Source organism: Leptonychotes weddellii, chromosome 9 (assembly GCF_054177405.1).
Source record: "Leptonychotes weddellii isolate Sample4059 chromosome 9, ASM5417740v2, whole genome shotgun sequence".
NCBI lineage: Eukaryota > Metazoa > Chordata > Mammalia > Carnivora > Phocidae > Leptonychotes > Leptonychotes weddellii.
This window is the reverse complement of record NC_138377.1, coordinates 70,482,434-70,497,631: the sequence shown is the minus strand read 5'-3', so window position 1 is coordinate 70,497,631 and position 15,198 is coordinate 70,482,434. Positions and strand designations below refer to the sequence as shown.

Sequence of the window (15,198 nt, the reverse complement as noted above, 5' to 3'; positions counted from 1 at the left end):
GGGTCTCTAGTGGGGGGCATGTTAAAAAGAGCAGACAACTAAGGTATCTCGGTTCCACAGAGGCAAAGAAACAACGGGTGGAGTGCTCTGTGCGAGGCGGGTGAATTAACTGTTCACTTGGCCGCCGTGCGCTAATTAGTGTGTGGCCCACCAGGGACCATTTAGTGGATGACCTCATCCAGAGCTCTAAGCGATCCCCTCAAGGCTTGAGTGAGTTAAGGCACCCCCCAAAGACCAACAATTTATCATCTTTTCCAGGATGGAATCAAGCCTCGCCGATAATGAGCAGGTACACACACCTATAGTTAGAAGAAAATTATTTCCCCTGGAGATCCAACGTTCTGCTTTGGACCCCTAAGCTTTTCCTTTTACATGCGATTTTAGGAGTATTGAGAAGAGTTGACATACACCTCCCTAGAAGGCAGATGGAAAAAAACAAAACAAAACACTTCTTTTTTGGGGCGGGGGGGCGGGAGTGGTGGTGCGTAGGGATGAGGGTGGAAAGGAGTCTATGAAGTCACCTTAAATACCTGTGCTGGATCAGCTTTGCCCTCAGTGGACCCCATGCCATGCTTCAGATGGGGTCTTTGTGACCGCAGATGCTTGGCAAATCCATATATGCCAGAGAGAACATCATTTAGTTTTATGTCGTACACACATTGATTTCTGGGTTGGCATAATTCATCAGTGCAGTTTGCAGAATGCTCCATAAAACAAAATTTGGCTTAAATGTTAATGTTCTAATGACGACAGCAATAAAAATAACAAGAACAAAAAAAAACCACGTTGTCATGTCTCACTTTCCACAGCCATTTTTATTGTCAAAACTAAAAAAAACCAAACAAAACCAAAACCAAACGAGTAAACAACACCTATTGATAGAACAGAGGTAAGTATTTCTACCATAAAAGGAAAAAGAACAAGGAAATTTTAAGCTTTCCATTTGGGAACACGACTCCTGTCCCCCTACACTCTTCTAATTGAGCAATAGTACTAATAATCGCATTAGATTTATGTGGGCAAAATCTTATTGTGCTAAAGTTACAAGTTATTCAAACTATGTACAGTTTACTGGTTTCTTTCCCACTTTTTAGGGCCAAATGTTAAACCCGCCTTCATAGAGAGGAGCTGGTGCCTCGGCAGAGAGCACCAACACCTCCTCCTAACACATTAGGTCAGGGCACCGGGGAGGAGGAGGAATCTGAAATGCGAGCACCTCTTTTATTTTTTCATTTATTTGTGCCCCCTCATCATAAATTTGTTTAATGTAAAACAAATCCTTGACAAGGGTTTCCCAGGGTTTTCAGCATCTGTGCAGATAAATGTAATTTATTCCCCTAAAGCAGCAGCAGCAGCTTAGAGCATGCCATGAAAACCGCTGAACAACAGTTTTGGTTCAAATGTGGGCATGTGTTTGCCTGTATCAACAGTAGTTTCGGACCACTCCCTTGCACTCCCAGAACCTGCCTGATACTTCTACATGGAAACAGGCGCCTGCCAGAGCCCTCCTTCCCATCTCTCCTTCCTCTTTTTCTGTTCAGTGAGACCCACGACGGAGTTAAAATCCATGCGTCTGGACCGGACGTGCTTGTGTCCTTCAAAAGGAAAGGCAGCTGGCTGACCTTTGCAAACCTCCTTTAGGTACAAAACGAACAAGGTACAAAGGGCAGCTTTAGTCTTTCGAAAGCAGCAAGCAGTGTGTGTAACTGAAAGGTGTCTGCAGAAGTTCTTTTTGTTAATACTTCCAAACTCATCTTCGACATTATAGAAGATACTATGTATTTTCTTTTTTTTTTTTTTTAAAGATTTTTTTTATTTTTTGATGGAGAGAGAGGCAGTGAGAGAGGCAGGCTTCCCACGGAGCAGGGAGCCCTATGTGGGACTCGATCCCAGGACCCTGGGATCATGACCTGAGCAGAAGACAGATGCTTAACGACTGAGCCACCCAGGCACCCCGATACTATGTATTTTCAACATGGGGGCAAACATTTTATAAATACATTTTGGGGGATAGATACGTTTTTGGCCTCCCAAAAGATAGGTTTATAATGAATTTATTGATGTTTTCCTTTAGGCTGAAGTTTGGTTTGCAGTATAAAAAGTGAATAAATTAAAGTGAACAAATACAAAATCCCCTTTATTTTGCTTATTTGAAAGAAAAAAAAATCACTCCATGTTTATTTCTGGTACACTTAATTCATTCAAAGCTGAACGTTGCTAATGCCTAAGTTATTTCAGTGTTATGTAATTACATAGTAGAAAATGCAGATACAAAGCAGTGCACAGAATGTGCTTTTAAAAAATTATACTCATAAAAATACTGACTACCCATACATACTGACAAGTAGCAGTGTTTAAAAATAAGCTTTGTCCAGACTGGCACCATGCTTCAATGGTCTCCCCTGAGCCCCAGACCAAAGGAGGAGTGTGGTTTCCAGACACAATGTAACCAATACTTTTTTACATGAGATAAAGGGAAAGTCTTTGGTGTTCAAATAAGTATTATAAAAAGAGGAAATTCTCATCAAGTATATTTTTTCAGCTTGGCTTAATGCCAGCGAAGTCAGGAAACCGTAAAGACTGGACAAAACTAGCACAAGCTACCGTCGAGGTCTACCGAAGCCTTGCAGGTGAGAGCAAAAATTGAGTTTCAGCCTCCACGTCCTCCGCTCTGCTAGGACTGTGCTAGATTATTCCGTGATGGGGATGCAACCCTGGGTCCCTGTGAGTGGATAGGATGAGAACAGGGGAGGGAGGGAGGGAGGGAGGATGAATGGAGGCTTAGAAAAAAAAAAAATAAGAGGGTGATTCGGGAACTGGGAGGAGAATTGAAAAATCACACCTTTCAGTCCCCACATTTCTTCTTTTGTTCAGTATACAAGGAGAAACCATCCGGAAGGAAGAGAGATTATGACTATCTGTAAACTAACTGTTTGACAGAGACAGAAATGCTGATAATGAGTGGGTTGTGTCTGTAGTTCTTGGCTGTTCACATCAGCAAGGGATGAAGGAAAACAGAAACTCCTGATATGTTTGTCTAAAGAGGTAGTGGCGTGGCCACGGGCAGCAAGAGTTCAGCTCAAGTTCAGGGCAGATGCTGCCAGGAGTTTACACGGCAGGAAAGTCAAATTGCTTCCGGATTCACCTTTTCCTCCCGGCTTCTCTTCCAGGATCATCAGGGTCAGGCGACGCTGTGGCATAAGGTGACAATGTCCGTGGGGAAACAGGCTTTGAGCAGGATGCCCCTCTCCCGGTTACAGTCCAGCTCCTGGATGAAGCCGTACCAATAGATGACTAAGCCCGGCCCAAATCTGCAAAACACATGAGAAGGCAACATATGTGCATCGTATCAACGTCATTCTAGAGAAAGGTCATCTCCGAAGCATTGCTAAGATGATTAAGTGACATTATTGCACAGAGCTTTTGTTTCGGTTGCTACAATTGGGACAGAGGGCTGAACTTGCAGCAATGAGCTTATTTAATAGAAGTACTGCTACGGTCTTGGACAGATTTATGACCTTTCAAGGAACCTGAGGTATCGCTAATGCATGCATGACCCTAATTACCTTTCAATAAGGTGTTCTGAACTCGGGCTGGTGTGAGTACCTAAGTGATGAAAGAGAACACCACAATCTCCCCACTGATGAACCGGGGAGCACCAGACTTGGGATTTTCTCTCCTAACCCTATCTTACCTCCTTCTCTAGTTTCAATTAAGGGGGAAAAACAAAAAAATGAAGAATAATGTAAAAAGCAGAACAGCTCATGGTGCTCTTCTGGCTAGCATATTCCATGCACACGCTAACAGGGCCAGAGGTCCCTTCTGTCATCCATTCTTTCAACTTTTTAAAAGCAAACAAACAAATAAACCCACATGGCAACGGGGATCCCTCAGAGAGACCTTATCCCCGACCCTTCATCTGTGCATACAACCTCTCCAAGAGTGAAATTCGGTCGTAGGTTCTTATCATGAAGATGATGGATAAGGTCATGTGGACTTGTGAAGATGTATAGACAGATGCTGGCCTAAAACCTCCATCTTTCTCAGTTGTGCCTCCAAATTATCTCCAAATTGGTTAGCAGCAGACTCAGGAAGTAGCCCTATAGACGACTTCACCCATCAGGAAGTTGAGACCTTTAGGCTGGGTTCATAAAGATGTAATCACTATCAATCACCATGCACACGGAGATGTTTTGCACATCAGTTGCACGTTTTTCCTACTGAGAGTACTTAATTAAAGGGCAGCACTACTTTGGGTGTCATGTTGCAGGAATTTTGCAGTGAAATCATAAATTATGAATGTTGGGTTAGTAAAAGGATGTCTAAAAACAGAACTGCTTTCTGTATTCTGACATTACAACAGGCTGAACCACGTTAGGCCAAAAAGCTTTTTCCTTCCATGATTTATTATATGCTGTAGTGTACTTGCCAAAACTAATAGTACAGGATGGGCTGCAAGATACTGTATGCACGGGAACAAGTTCAGTTGGATGTCACGGAATGGTTTATTTGGGGATTCACATCCGTAGGGTAGCCGAGTTGTATGCGAGGCTAATTCAAACTTTTGGACAGAATCATGAGATGGCAACTCTTCTACTGAGGAGAGGCTCTGGGGGGACCCAGGAGCTGCGTACAGTGAAGTGGCCTTGGAGGACTAGGCTCGAGATTTCCCTGCATTCGGGGCTGCCTGCAGATGAGCCTGGTGAGACCTTGCTTCCATTTAACGGAGGGTTTCTCAGTAACTTGTACTAACAATTGTCTGCAACTGGGACATAGACCATTCGGTACCTCTATTTTACAGACAACTCTGATTAGTATCAGATGATGTCCGATTTGCCAAAACAAGTGTGGCAAGGGCAGGAAGATCTGCAATTCTGAGGACCGTGTCTGAGAAGCCTCGAAGTTTCCTGTCCGTGAAGCAGCCCCGAGTCACAGCCTGAACAGACCTAACATTAAGCTCAAGACATTCCTCTGTTGTGTTATGCAGCCATTCAGGAGACCACGATGTTCTTTAGAAAGGCACTAATATTTTTACAAAGGGAGGAAAAAAAGGTGATCTAACCAGTCATGGAAAAGAACAAAAGAATATATGGGGGTCAAAAACAACAAGCTCAGTATTTTGAAGATTTAATAAAACAAAAACACGTATCCCCAGCACTGAGCGAGCAGGGACAGACAGCACTTTCCCTGAACAGAAAATCATAAGCCAAAGGACACGAAGCATGACCACTCTTTACAAAACTGGCATTTTCCAGGCAGGAAAGCCAGGCTGGGGAGCACCTCAATGCCCAAGAAAATGGGCTTGTTTCACTTGTGAGGCAACAGATGAACTCTGCACCTTGAAAAGGTTTTGCGAGGCTGTAAGGTGAACCTTTCGTTGCAGTGGTTCACTACCAGGACTCCCTGAAGGTAGGATCACGGCTCTCTGAACGATTTTCAGTATACAGGAGTAGTGACACATGGTAAGGCTCTACCATCTAAGTCTTTGTTTCTTTCTTAGCTTGTGGATGGAAGGATATTAACTCCGGCACTATTAGCCTTCTCACATGACTCAAAAGCTCTAACAACATGTGCTTGATTAAAAACAAGGCAACACAACTTGTCCTTGTAAATGGCAATTGGTAGGTAAAGGCTTTCCAATTCTGTGTTCTTTGGAGGAAAAAGAGGGACTCATAGGGTGACAAATTTGGGAATTTCATGATCGAACAAGATCTGGCCTCGTTCCTGATACCTACTTTAGTGTATTTCTGAGCTTTCTCTGACAATTCAGGATCCGAAGATTATCAAATGGCTGGCAAGATAATCTTCTAGCAATGTATCTGTTTATGAAGAGGTGGACCACATTAAGCAAATTTATAAATTCGTTGGTTATCTGAACCAACAGAAGGGAACGTTTTGGTTGATAGTTCAAAAAAAAAAAGCAACCCAACTCTGGCATTTCCTTCTGAAAAGGTATAAACCAGGGAGAAAACAGGACCCAGGAAATTTTTATGTAGGTCAAGTACATTCTTGTGGGTTGAGCGATTTCACCTCTATGATGCCTGTTCCCATTTATTGTGGCACTACTAGACAAGAATAAGATCACTGGGAAGGCAAACATAACCTTTGTGACCAATAAAAACCAAAGAGACTGCTAACGGCATTTAAAAGGAAACGGAGTCCCCGCGTCTGAGGGAATGTGCAAAGCAGAGGGTTGGTCTGCTACTGGGTTTGCAGTCTTCCCTACGAGCCAGACACACTCAGGAATGGGATGTATAGGGATATCTGAATTGATTCTGTAAACACATTTCAAGGTTGACTGTAATTTTAAAGTTACTAGTGATCAAGTAATAAGATCAAAGACTCCACCCAAATGGATTTTAAAAAACCTCCTGTGGAGGGCGCCTGGGTGGCTCAGTTGGTTGGGCGACTGCCTTCGGCTCAGGTCATGATCCTGGAGTCCCTGGATCGAGTCCCGCATCGAGCTCCCTGCTCGGCAGGGAGCCTGCTTCTGCCTCTGACCCTCCCCCCTCTCATGTGCTCTATCTCATTCTCGCTCTCAAATAAATAAATAAAATCTTTAAAAAAAAAACACAAAACAAACAAAAAAAAACTCCTGTGGAGCAGAGACTGGAATGCAAGTGAGTCCTTTTGCTTGCAAATGAAATACCACCAACTCTGCAAAACAAGTAACTCCTGAAAAAAAAAAAAAAAAAAGAAAAAGGGAGGTGCAAGTCAAGAGCCATGACAGACCTGGAGGGTGTGTATGAAAGATGAAGTTCCTTCTGAGTAACAACAGCCTTATAAACGTGTGTGGCAGGTGTTTCTCTGGTTTCCTCTCATTTTAGAGTATTTAGAGACATTAAATGGGAGATTGTGGAAGGAAGCTGGGTACCCTTGTGTGGTTTTTGTGCATATCTGTATCCCAGAGATTATCTCTGCCAGACTGTGAGGCTACAGAGGCTGAAGACCGTGTTTTATGTATATGCGTGTTCTCCAGGCTTAGCGCGGTGCCCGGCAGGTGACGGCTACTCTCAAGGACAGGAACCCAGAGTTAATAGGGTCAGACAGCTTTGTGCTGGTCGCCGAATCACGGGCAGCCTAGAGGTAGTGGGCGCGCTGGCGGGACCCGGCCACTGCCACGGCCTGGCATTTTTACTAGTGACCACGATGAGCATGCTGATGGCATACACACAGATCACACGGATGATGAGAACAGTTACAACGTTAACTATTACCACTTTCATAGCATTTACTATGTGCCAGACACTGTTCTAAGCACTTCGCACAGATCGACCCGTTTATTTCTCAGGGCAACTCCACGAGGTAGGTGCAATTAATGTCCCCATTCTGCAAATGAAGAAACTGAGGCACAGAGCAATTAAGCAGCTGGCCAAAGGTCTTATGGCTAAAAAGTGGAAGAACAGGTTTTGGAACCCAGGCAGTCTGGTTGCAGGGTCTGCGACTGTCTCTCTATGAGGTGGCAATGGACCTATTATACAGGGGGACATCCTATTAGACTAACCAGAGAAAGAGAGGAAGTGCCTTCTGTACCAGTGAGACCATGCCTAGAGTGTTTTGCAGGATCCTGGTGTCACATTTTAAGAGGAATATCTCTGGTCTGGAATTGACCGGAGGAGAACGCTAGGATATTTGAGGAACTGTTAGAATAACAGAGTATGTGTGACCTAGAAATAAGCACATAGGGTGGTAACATGCTCATTCACCAGCCTCTGATTTTTAGGCCACTCCTGGGGAGAAGTGATTAGACTCATGCTGTAGCTCTCGAGCAGACTTCGGGCAATGTCTGAAAGTTACCAGGAATTGTGTATAGATTCAACTTGAATAAAAATTTTTCTGCCAGTGTAGCTTTTGAAAACACGGAGTGAGCTGCCTTACACATTAGTGACATTTCTGTGACTGGATCTATTAAATCGAAGCTGGGCTTTCATCAATTTTTTTAAAAAAATGGGAGTCAGCCCATAAGTATTTTTTATATGAAATCCTGCACACTCAGCATCTTTTGAGACATTAGTTGATGTGGCAACAATCAGCTGGAACTAAAGCAACAGCTACCCCCTTTAGAAAAGACATATGTTTCAGGTTTGGTGCAGTCCCCACCATTCTCTGGTACTCCTGATGTCGAGGCTCCATACCAGGTGCCATTTATCATTGTGCTGGTGCTGCAGACTTTCACTGTAGAGACCCATTTCTCCCTACTTCCATCTCTGTCAAATTTGGGAAAGCCAAAGAGAACGGCAGAGGGTTTCATGTTTCAAGAAAGAAATCGAAGCAGCCACATTTCTTATGTCCTGCCTACTTGGCTCACTTAATGCTGTGTACCTATCCCCATGGACATTTGAATTCTTGACCCCAGCCTGGGAGATCTAACTCAGAGGTTCCCAAATTTGGGCCAGAGCCTCTTGAGATGATATGCGCAGATCCTTATGTGCACCAAGCGCTATCCTCAGAAAAAATAAACAGGTCTTATTTTAAAAATGCAGATAAAATAGGGTTCACAGCTTTCAGTCATCATGGATTGTCTAAGTAGATGGGATCTAAAAGCACAGCTATAATCACATGGGGGACAGCAAAACTTGTTTAAGGATTTTCAAATTTGGCAAGACTGGGGGGAAGCTGTTCTAATTGGTTAGAACTTCTATGGGTGGATGTTACATACAGGTGAAAAAGCATATACGTATAAAGGAGGATTTATGAAATGGGTAATTCTAGGGCATATTAAAGACGTGTGGAAATACCTAGCAGATTTGTAACTAACCTGTCCTTGCACAGAAGGTTCATCTTCACAGTAAAAAAAATGAGCTAGAAGGAAAGGCCCCCTAGGTATGGCATCAGATTCCATTTAGAACTCACTCTACAGACAGCAGTTTCTACCTATAGGAAAAGAGGCGCACAAGAGAAGCATCAGACTAAGTTGGGCAACAACAGGAGTGAGAAAAGGCCCACAGCAGTGGTAGTCCTGGAATGCTGGGCTGCAGCTAAGACACTGATGGATACTGTGGTCAGCCGACTTATAAGGTGACCTCAACGATACCTGCCTCTTGGGATTCAGGCCCTTGTGTAATCCCCTCCCCCTGAATGTTGACTGGATCTAGTGACTTGCTTCTAACAAGGGAATATAGCAAAAGTGATGGGATGTCACTTCTGTGATTAGGTTACAAGAGACAGACTTCCATCTTGCTACCAGATACTTTCTCTTGCCTTTTCGACTTGTATACTTTGATGAAGCAAACTGCCATTTGGGAGAGGCCCACGCAGCAGGGAAGTGAAGGTGGCCTGTGGCCAACAGTCCGAGAGGAATGTAGCCCTGTGAGCTGAATCCTGCCAACAATCCGAGTGAGTTTGGAAGGGTTTCTTTCCTCAGTCAAACCTTCAGATGAGACCACACTCCCTGGGTCAATATCTTGAATGTGGCCTGTGAGAGAGAGGAAAGAACAGTACCCAGCTAAGCTATGCCCCTATTCCTGAATCACAGAAAAAGTGAGGTAACAACTGTGTGTTACTTTAATTCGCTATCTAGCAATACACACACACTGCACTTGAGTAATCAAAGACCATTCTTCACATATGCAGTATGGAAAGGCCTATTGGCTTTTTATTCCAGTTACACCTGAACCCAGAATCTATAGCAGAAGGAGTTACTGGATGAGATCATCAGTAAGTAGCAACTCTTCATCAAGGCTAATCAGTTACAAAGCAACTCTGTACTTTTACCCTAATGGAGCTTCCTGGCTCCTAACTTGCACTATACGCCAACACCTCTGCCTGCTGCAGATCTAGGACACTGGGGGTTACCCAAGGATGTAGAGAAATCATATATAAAATGAAGAAGTCTAGATGTTTTCTCCAGTGCTGTGGTTTCGGTGTTGTGTGGTTATCGGGCTTCCGAGGCTGCAAATATGAGGGAGATGGAGACAGGGTGTGAGAGGCTGGTTACGGGCAGAACACTTGCCAGTCAAGGTGAGTGACTGTTGACAATTAGGGAAGAGACACTGAAAAACCTCTAACTGTGGCAACCTAAGGCTGTTTGGTGTTGGGGAAATAGGCTTTGTCAATCATAGGTGCTGAGGACAGTCCAGGATAAGTAGATGCTGGTTATGTTTTGTTAAAAAGAGCGGGGCAATCTGTAATATATTTTTAAAAGACTGCCACCAAGAATGTTTTATAAATGGGACTTCAGTAAGTAAATTCTCAGTTTTCCAGAAGAATTTAGCTATCCTCAGGTAGTCTCCTAGGATGTCGAAATATGGATGTTGGACAGAATTTAAGTTATGAATCAGGTCTTTCAGTGCAAGATTTTTTTCTGTGAGAAACTCAGAGGTTATGGACAGAAAATCTGGGCCCCTAAATTCAGGAAAGACTTGCTTACTCTTTCTTAGCTATAAAAACAAACAAACAAACAAAAAACACCGCCTTTCCCTGCCACACCTCCACACTCTTCTTTATAAAGCAGGCATTTCTTGGATGGTATTTTTACTTATGGAGAAAAGGGAGGAAGATTAAGTGTCTATTGTTAGCCCTTTCCTTTAGGCTTCTTCAGAGAGTGCTGAAATGAAAGGTAGATGAAGTCTGAGGTTTCTAATCACACTGTTAAGATACCATTTTGCTAAATTAGCCCCAATAGCTAACTCCCTGGTTGGTTTCCTGATTTCAGAAAGCCCTTAACCAGACATTAGGTCTATAATGGTTTTGTCTAAAAACACCCATCAAGGAGCGCCCGGCTTGCCCAGTTGGTAAAGTGTGCGACTCTTGATGTCGGGGTTGTAAGTTCGAGCCCCACGTTGGGTGTAGAGATTACTTAAAAACAAAATCTTAGAAAAAATACACATATAAAATGATATAATGATTCCAATAACCAATGCTAAGGAGGTAACACTTAACCACACTTAGGACGCAATAGGCAGTGTCGCAAGCCCTTTTACATGTACAGATTTGATACTCACAAGCAACCTAGGATTGTCCCCATTTCACAGAAGAAAAACAGGAGGCACAAAAAGGGAGGCTCTGAACTCCAGCAGTCTGGCTCTCCGGCTTGTACTTGCAACCACTACACCATACTGTCACTCACTATGCCTTGTATTTATACAGCAATTTATAGCAGTCATTCAACTTTGAAAAATATTTCCAACATCTGGAAGAGAGAGCCAGGCAGGGGCCCGAAAAGCAGGCAACTCATCAAAAACTCAGTATAGGAGTTGAGATTCACCTGTCTACAAGGAATAATTCTTCAAGTATGAAGTCAATAGTTTCACACTAAAAAGTTTATCTAGATACTCCTTTCGATTTAAGTGTCACAGTGTTTAGGACGTATATGGAAAAGTAACTTATAATTCAGGTAAAAGAAATTAAAATGATTACATTTGAGGGAGCATATTTAAAGCATTGACAATCAGTAAAGTAAGCTAGGGAATGAGAATTACTGAACCACTGCATAAAGTTCAGAGAAGAAAAAGGTTTCCCCCGCTGTGAGGGGATTCAGGAGTTATGGGGCAGAATCTAAACATGAGGAAAGAGGAGTAAATCCAGAACACTGCCTCAGCCTGCTCATGTAAATGGAAATAAACAGCTGGAATAAGTTATGAGGAAAACTGAGGGAAGCAACGGGTCTAAGTGAGCATATCAGGTGGAAATTTGTTTTCCTAGAAAAGGAGGTTCAGACTTGCTAAGCAGGGTTGATGCAGTGAACCCCAAAGGCCCATTTTTGCTCCTAAAGTACCTTGAGTGAAAAGATGTAGCTTATGATTGTTATCTATGTTTGTTTTCAGCTCTATGAGAAAAATCACATTTAAAAATCAGTATGCTTATCTCTTTCAGTAAAAGGGAAGGGTCGTGGGATTCATGTGTTACAAAATTTGCCTGTCTACTACATAAAATAAGGGAAACTCATGAGGTTGACCTAATACTTCCCTTCTCAATGAGCTGAATCACCATGATTACATAAAAAAGGACTGTCGATGCACTAGGGTTCTACAATGTACATCTGGATCACAAAAGAAACAATTTTCAATTGAAAGATAACAAGAGGGATGGAACGATCTGATGAGTTAAGTTTCTTGTTCATGAGGGTCTTCAAACAAAAATAAAACTGTATTGATTCAAATCTTGGTTTCCAGCCCAAATCTTTTAATTCACAGGCAAATAAAAAAAAAAATCCTTCTCCCAAAGAATAGCAGCACAGAATATATATATTTTAAGTTTTTTCTCTTTCTCCTTTTGAGTTGTGGTGTGGGCTCTGGGCTATCTTCTGAGGATGTGTGCAGACATGTGGCTGTTGGAAGTCAATTGTTCCTCCATCAAAAAGACTTCCATGTGGTTTTTATGAAGGATGCATTCTCAAACACACAGTTCAGGATGGCGGAGAAATATAAAACATCTTGTAATTGTTTCAAAATAAACTCTTCCACTGTTTATTTAGCTTTAATCTGCATGTTGTAGATTGGTTATGCACTTGTTAATCACTGTTGTATGTATCTCCAGACAGAGTTGTAAATAACTTTTCAGTCCAAGTGAAATATGCTTGCACATGTTTATATGCAAAGTATGTGTATTTATGCTGATGTGTAAATATGGGTAGGGTAATAATAGATTAGTGATCAGGTAATATAGAATCATAAGGTTCTGGCACTATGGTCAATTTAATATACAGGCAAATATTCTTTTTCTACAGTTTCTAGAGATGAAATAAAAATATTAACTCATTTATTTCATTTACTTTCTTGCTTGGCAGGTCTGGGTTTGCAAAATGAAAGGACTAAAGAGAACCCTAGTTACGAATACTCTCAATTCATAGGTCTGTTATTAAAAATGCAACTCTAGCTCTTTGTAACATCGACTCCCTAGAATTTTGAAAATAAAGGAAAAAACAAATACTCATTCACGTCAGGTCTTTATGCCACATAGAAAATAAACAGAAAATACATTATTTTGAAGAAAATTTAAAATGTATATAAATTCACAACCACAACCACCTGAAATTCTCCTTGATGTTTATATAACTTGGCATTTTCACGTCGACATTAAATTGCCTGGAAAAGTGCTTAATTTCCACTCCACTTTGTCCTGTGTTGGATATGCTTAGATGCCATACTTAACAGTCTCTGCAGCCTCTCGTGAATCTCCTCTCACAAGAGGAAAACGGAGAGGAGTGGGATAGAAACCAATGGCAGAAGCTCTTTTGTCTGTCATCTTCTGTCTTTAATACCGGTTTCCTTGGAGAAATGCTTATTCCTGGGACTGGGTCAGCCCCTCTGCATTTTACCTATCGAGAATCAACATACACACACACGTACGTGAGAATCTATGCACAAGCTTGCGTGTGGCTTCACAGGAGAATAGGACAAGCTCATGTGGGTCATGACCAGTTCTGTCCCTGGCTTAGCTCTTTTGTCTATAAAATGGATGCTGATGCAGAACTTTGCAAATAGAAAAATAAAAGGGACCCAAAACACAACAAGCGGTAGTTAGGAATTATCCCATCATCTTTATCCAAAATGTCTTCTGAAGGTAACCATTTTAAGCAGAGTTTAGCCCCCATTTTCTGTGCTGACACAATTATTGGGCATAAGGATTCTGGAAAAGGTTTCTTTTGCATGTGAATATTTTTAAAATTTAAAAAGCACCAAACATGTGTCCCATGTAAGTTGCCTGTGATGATGTCAGTGGACTTAATGATATTCCCTTAAAGGCATTTAATATCTTACAACTCAAAAAACCCCCACAAAACTACACACAAGCCTGCGAACCCATCCTGCACAGAGCACAAGTCACAAAAGACGACTCCTCTCCTTAAATAGCTTACAACTCAAATTTTCATAACATAGGAACAAAATCTATTCACACTTTAAGTGTAAAATAGAAGTTATCAAATGAATACACAAAATGCTTAAAGGTCCACAGCAAATGAATAAGTACAATGACATGGTATTCTGAAAGTCTTCCCAGACAAGAATTCTCAGCTAAGTTGCATTTATTCATATAATGACCCTTTTAATTTTCTCCATTATAGATTCACCTTTTGAGGGGAGAAAGAAGAGTGGGATTAGGGGCCCAAGACACGTAAAGGAATGGTGGGATCAGATGCATATTGAGACTATTTCATTACGAAACTGGGGGGATAAACAAGTCTGACAGCCCCAGTTTCTGTTTCAAATGAGGACATACGGAGTGGACAGCACATTTGAGGGTGGGAAGAAGAGAAATACCAAATACCTAAACCCTAAAAGTCACAGAGTACCCAAGGTTATGTTTACTTTGAAAACATTTAAGTACTATGAGTAAGAGAACACACTTCAGGGGGACCTTGGGTACAAATTATATCCATCTACCTAGAATTTATACCCCAGCCTTCTTCCAAAAGTTGGGGTACTTTACAAAATTGGTTGTGTGAATTATTACGTTTTCTCAGTTATTTCCCCAGGGAAACATGCCAAAGGCAAACCCATCATTTTGGCTGATTTAGTGTTTGAGCCCAGAGATTTTATAATTGATATGACGACCATAATAATGGGTAGTGATCATCATACTGGTAAAGCCTGGGCTGATAGCACAAATAGTCCATTTCTATGTTCACCAGTTAAGTCTACCATAGACTTGCTCTAATAAATTTTGAGGTTATTTCTGAACTTTGCATTTCTAACTTCTGAATACTACAATTTAGAAATGTGTTAGAAAAGGTTTTCTTATATAAATATTGTCTACTCCAAGTAGGTTTTGTCACATAGTCTTTATTAGCTTGTCTCTTTCCTTGGCTCAGGTCTCAAAAGATTACGGGGTAACCCAGAGTTCAGGCAGACATTTATCTCAAGGCACCAAGAGATTTATGCATTCTGGATATATAAAAGTCTGCTTAAAAAAAAAATATTGGAATTTTCATCCTTGGCAAAGTCAAATAACTGAAGGATTAAGGCTGATACATGTTGCCCTATAAATCTATCATTAACCAAATGTGACACAATGCTTCAGGTATGTCAAATCCCAACTTGCTCTAAATGGGTAGTTAACATTTTCTCTCACAATAAATATCTCACTATAAGAAAAAGCTTGTCAGCTAACCAACACAATCCTCAAAAGCAAACCTCCCAATTTTTACAGATCCACGAAGGTAAATGCTGGAGGGGGCTGGGGTGGGGGGGATTAGAAGTTGGAACCATCTAGGTCATTAGCAAAAAAAAATGGCCAGGTAATAGAAAACAATTAAAA

At 41.7% G+C, this 15,198-nt stretch overlaps 1 protein-coding gene across 8 annotated transcripts in view; it reads right to left on the bottom strand.

Moving 5' to 3' along the window:
* Nucleotides 1-796: 796 nt before the first annotated feature.
* CDIN1 (CDAN1 interacting nuclease 1) overlaps nt 797-15,198 on the bottom strand; it is a 207,654-nt gene continuing 193,252 nt past the window's right edge. For all 8 annotated transcript variants that reach the window (XM_081830856.1, XM_081830851.1, XM_081830854.1 and 5 more), the window contains one exon: nt 797-3,311. In XM_081830856.1, coding sequence (XP_081686982.1) covers nt 3,255-3,311 — 57 coding nt within the window. In that variant the 3' untranslated portion in view covers nt 797-3,254. The remainder of the gene's footprint in view (nt 3,312-15,198) is intronic.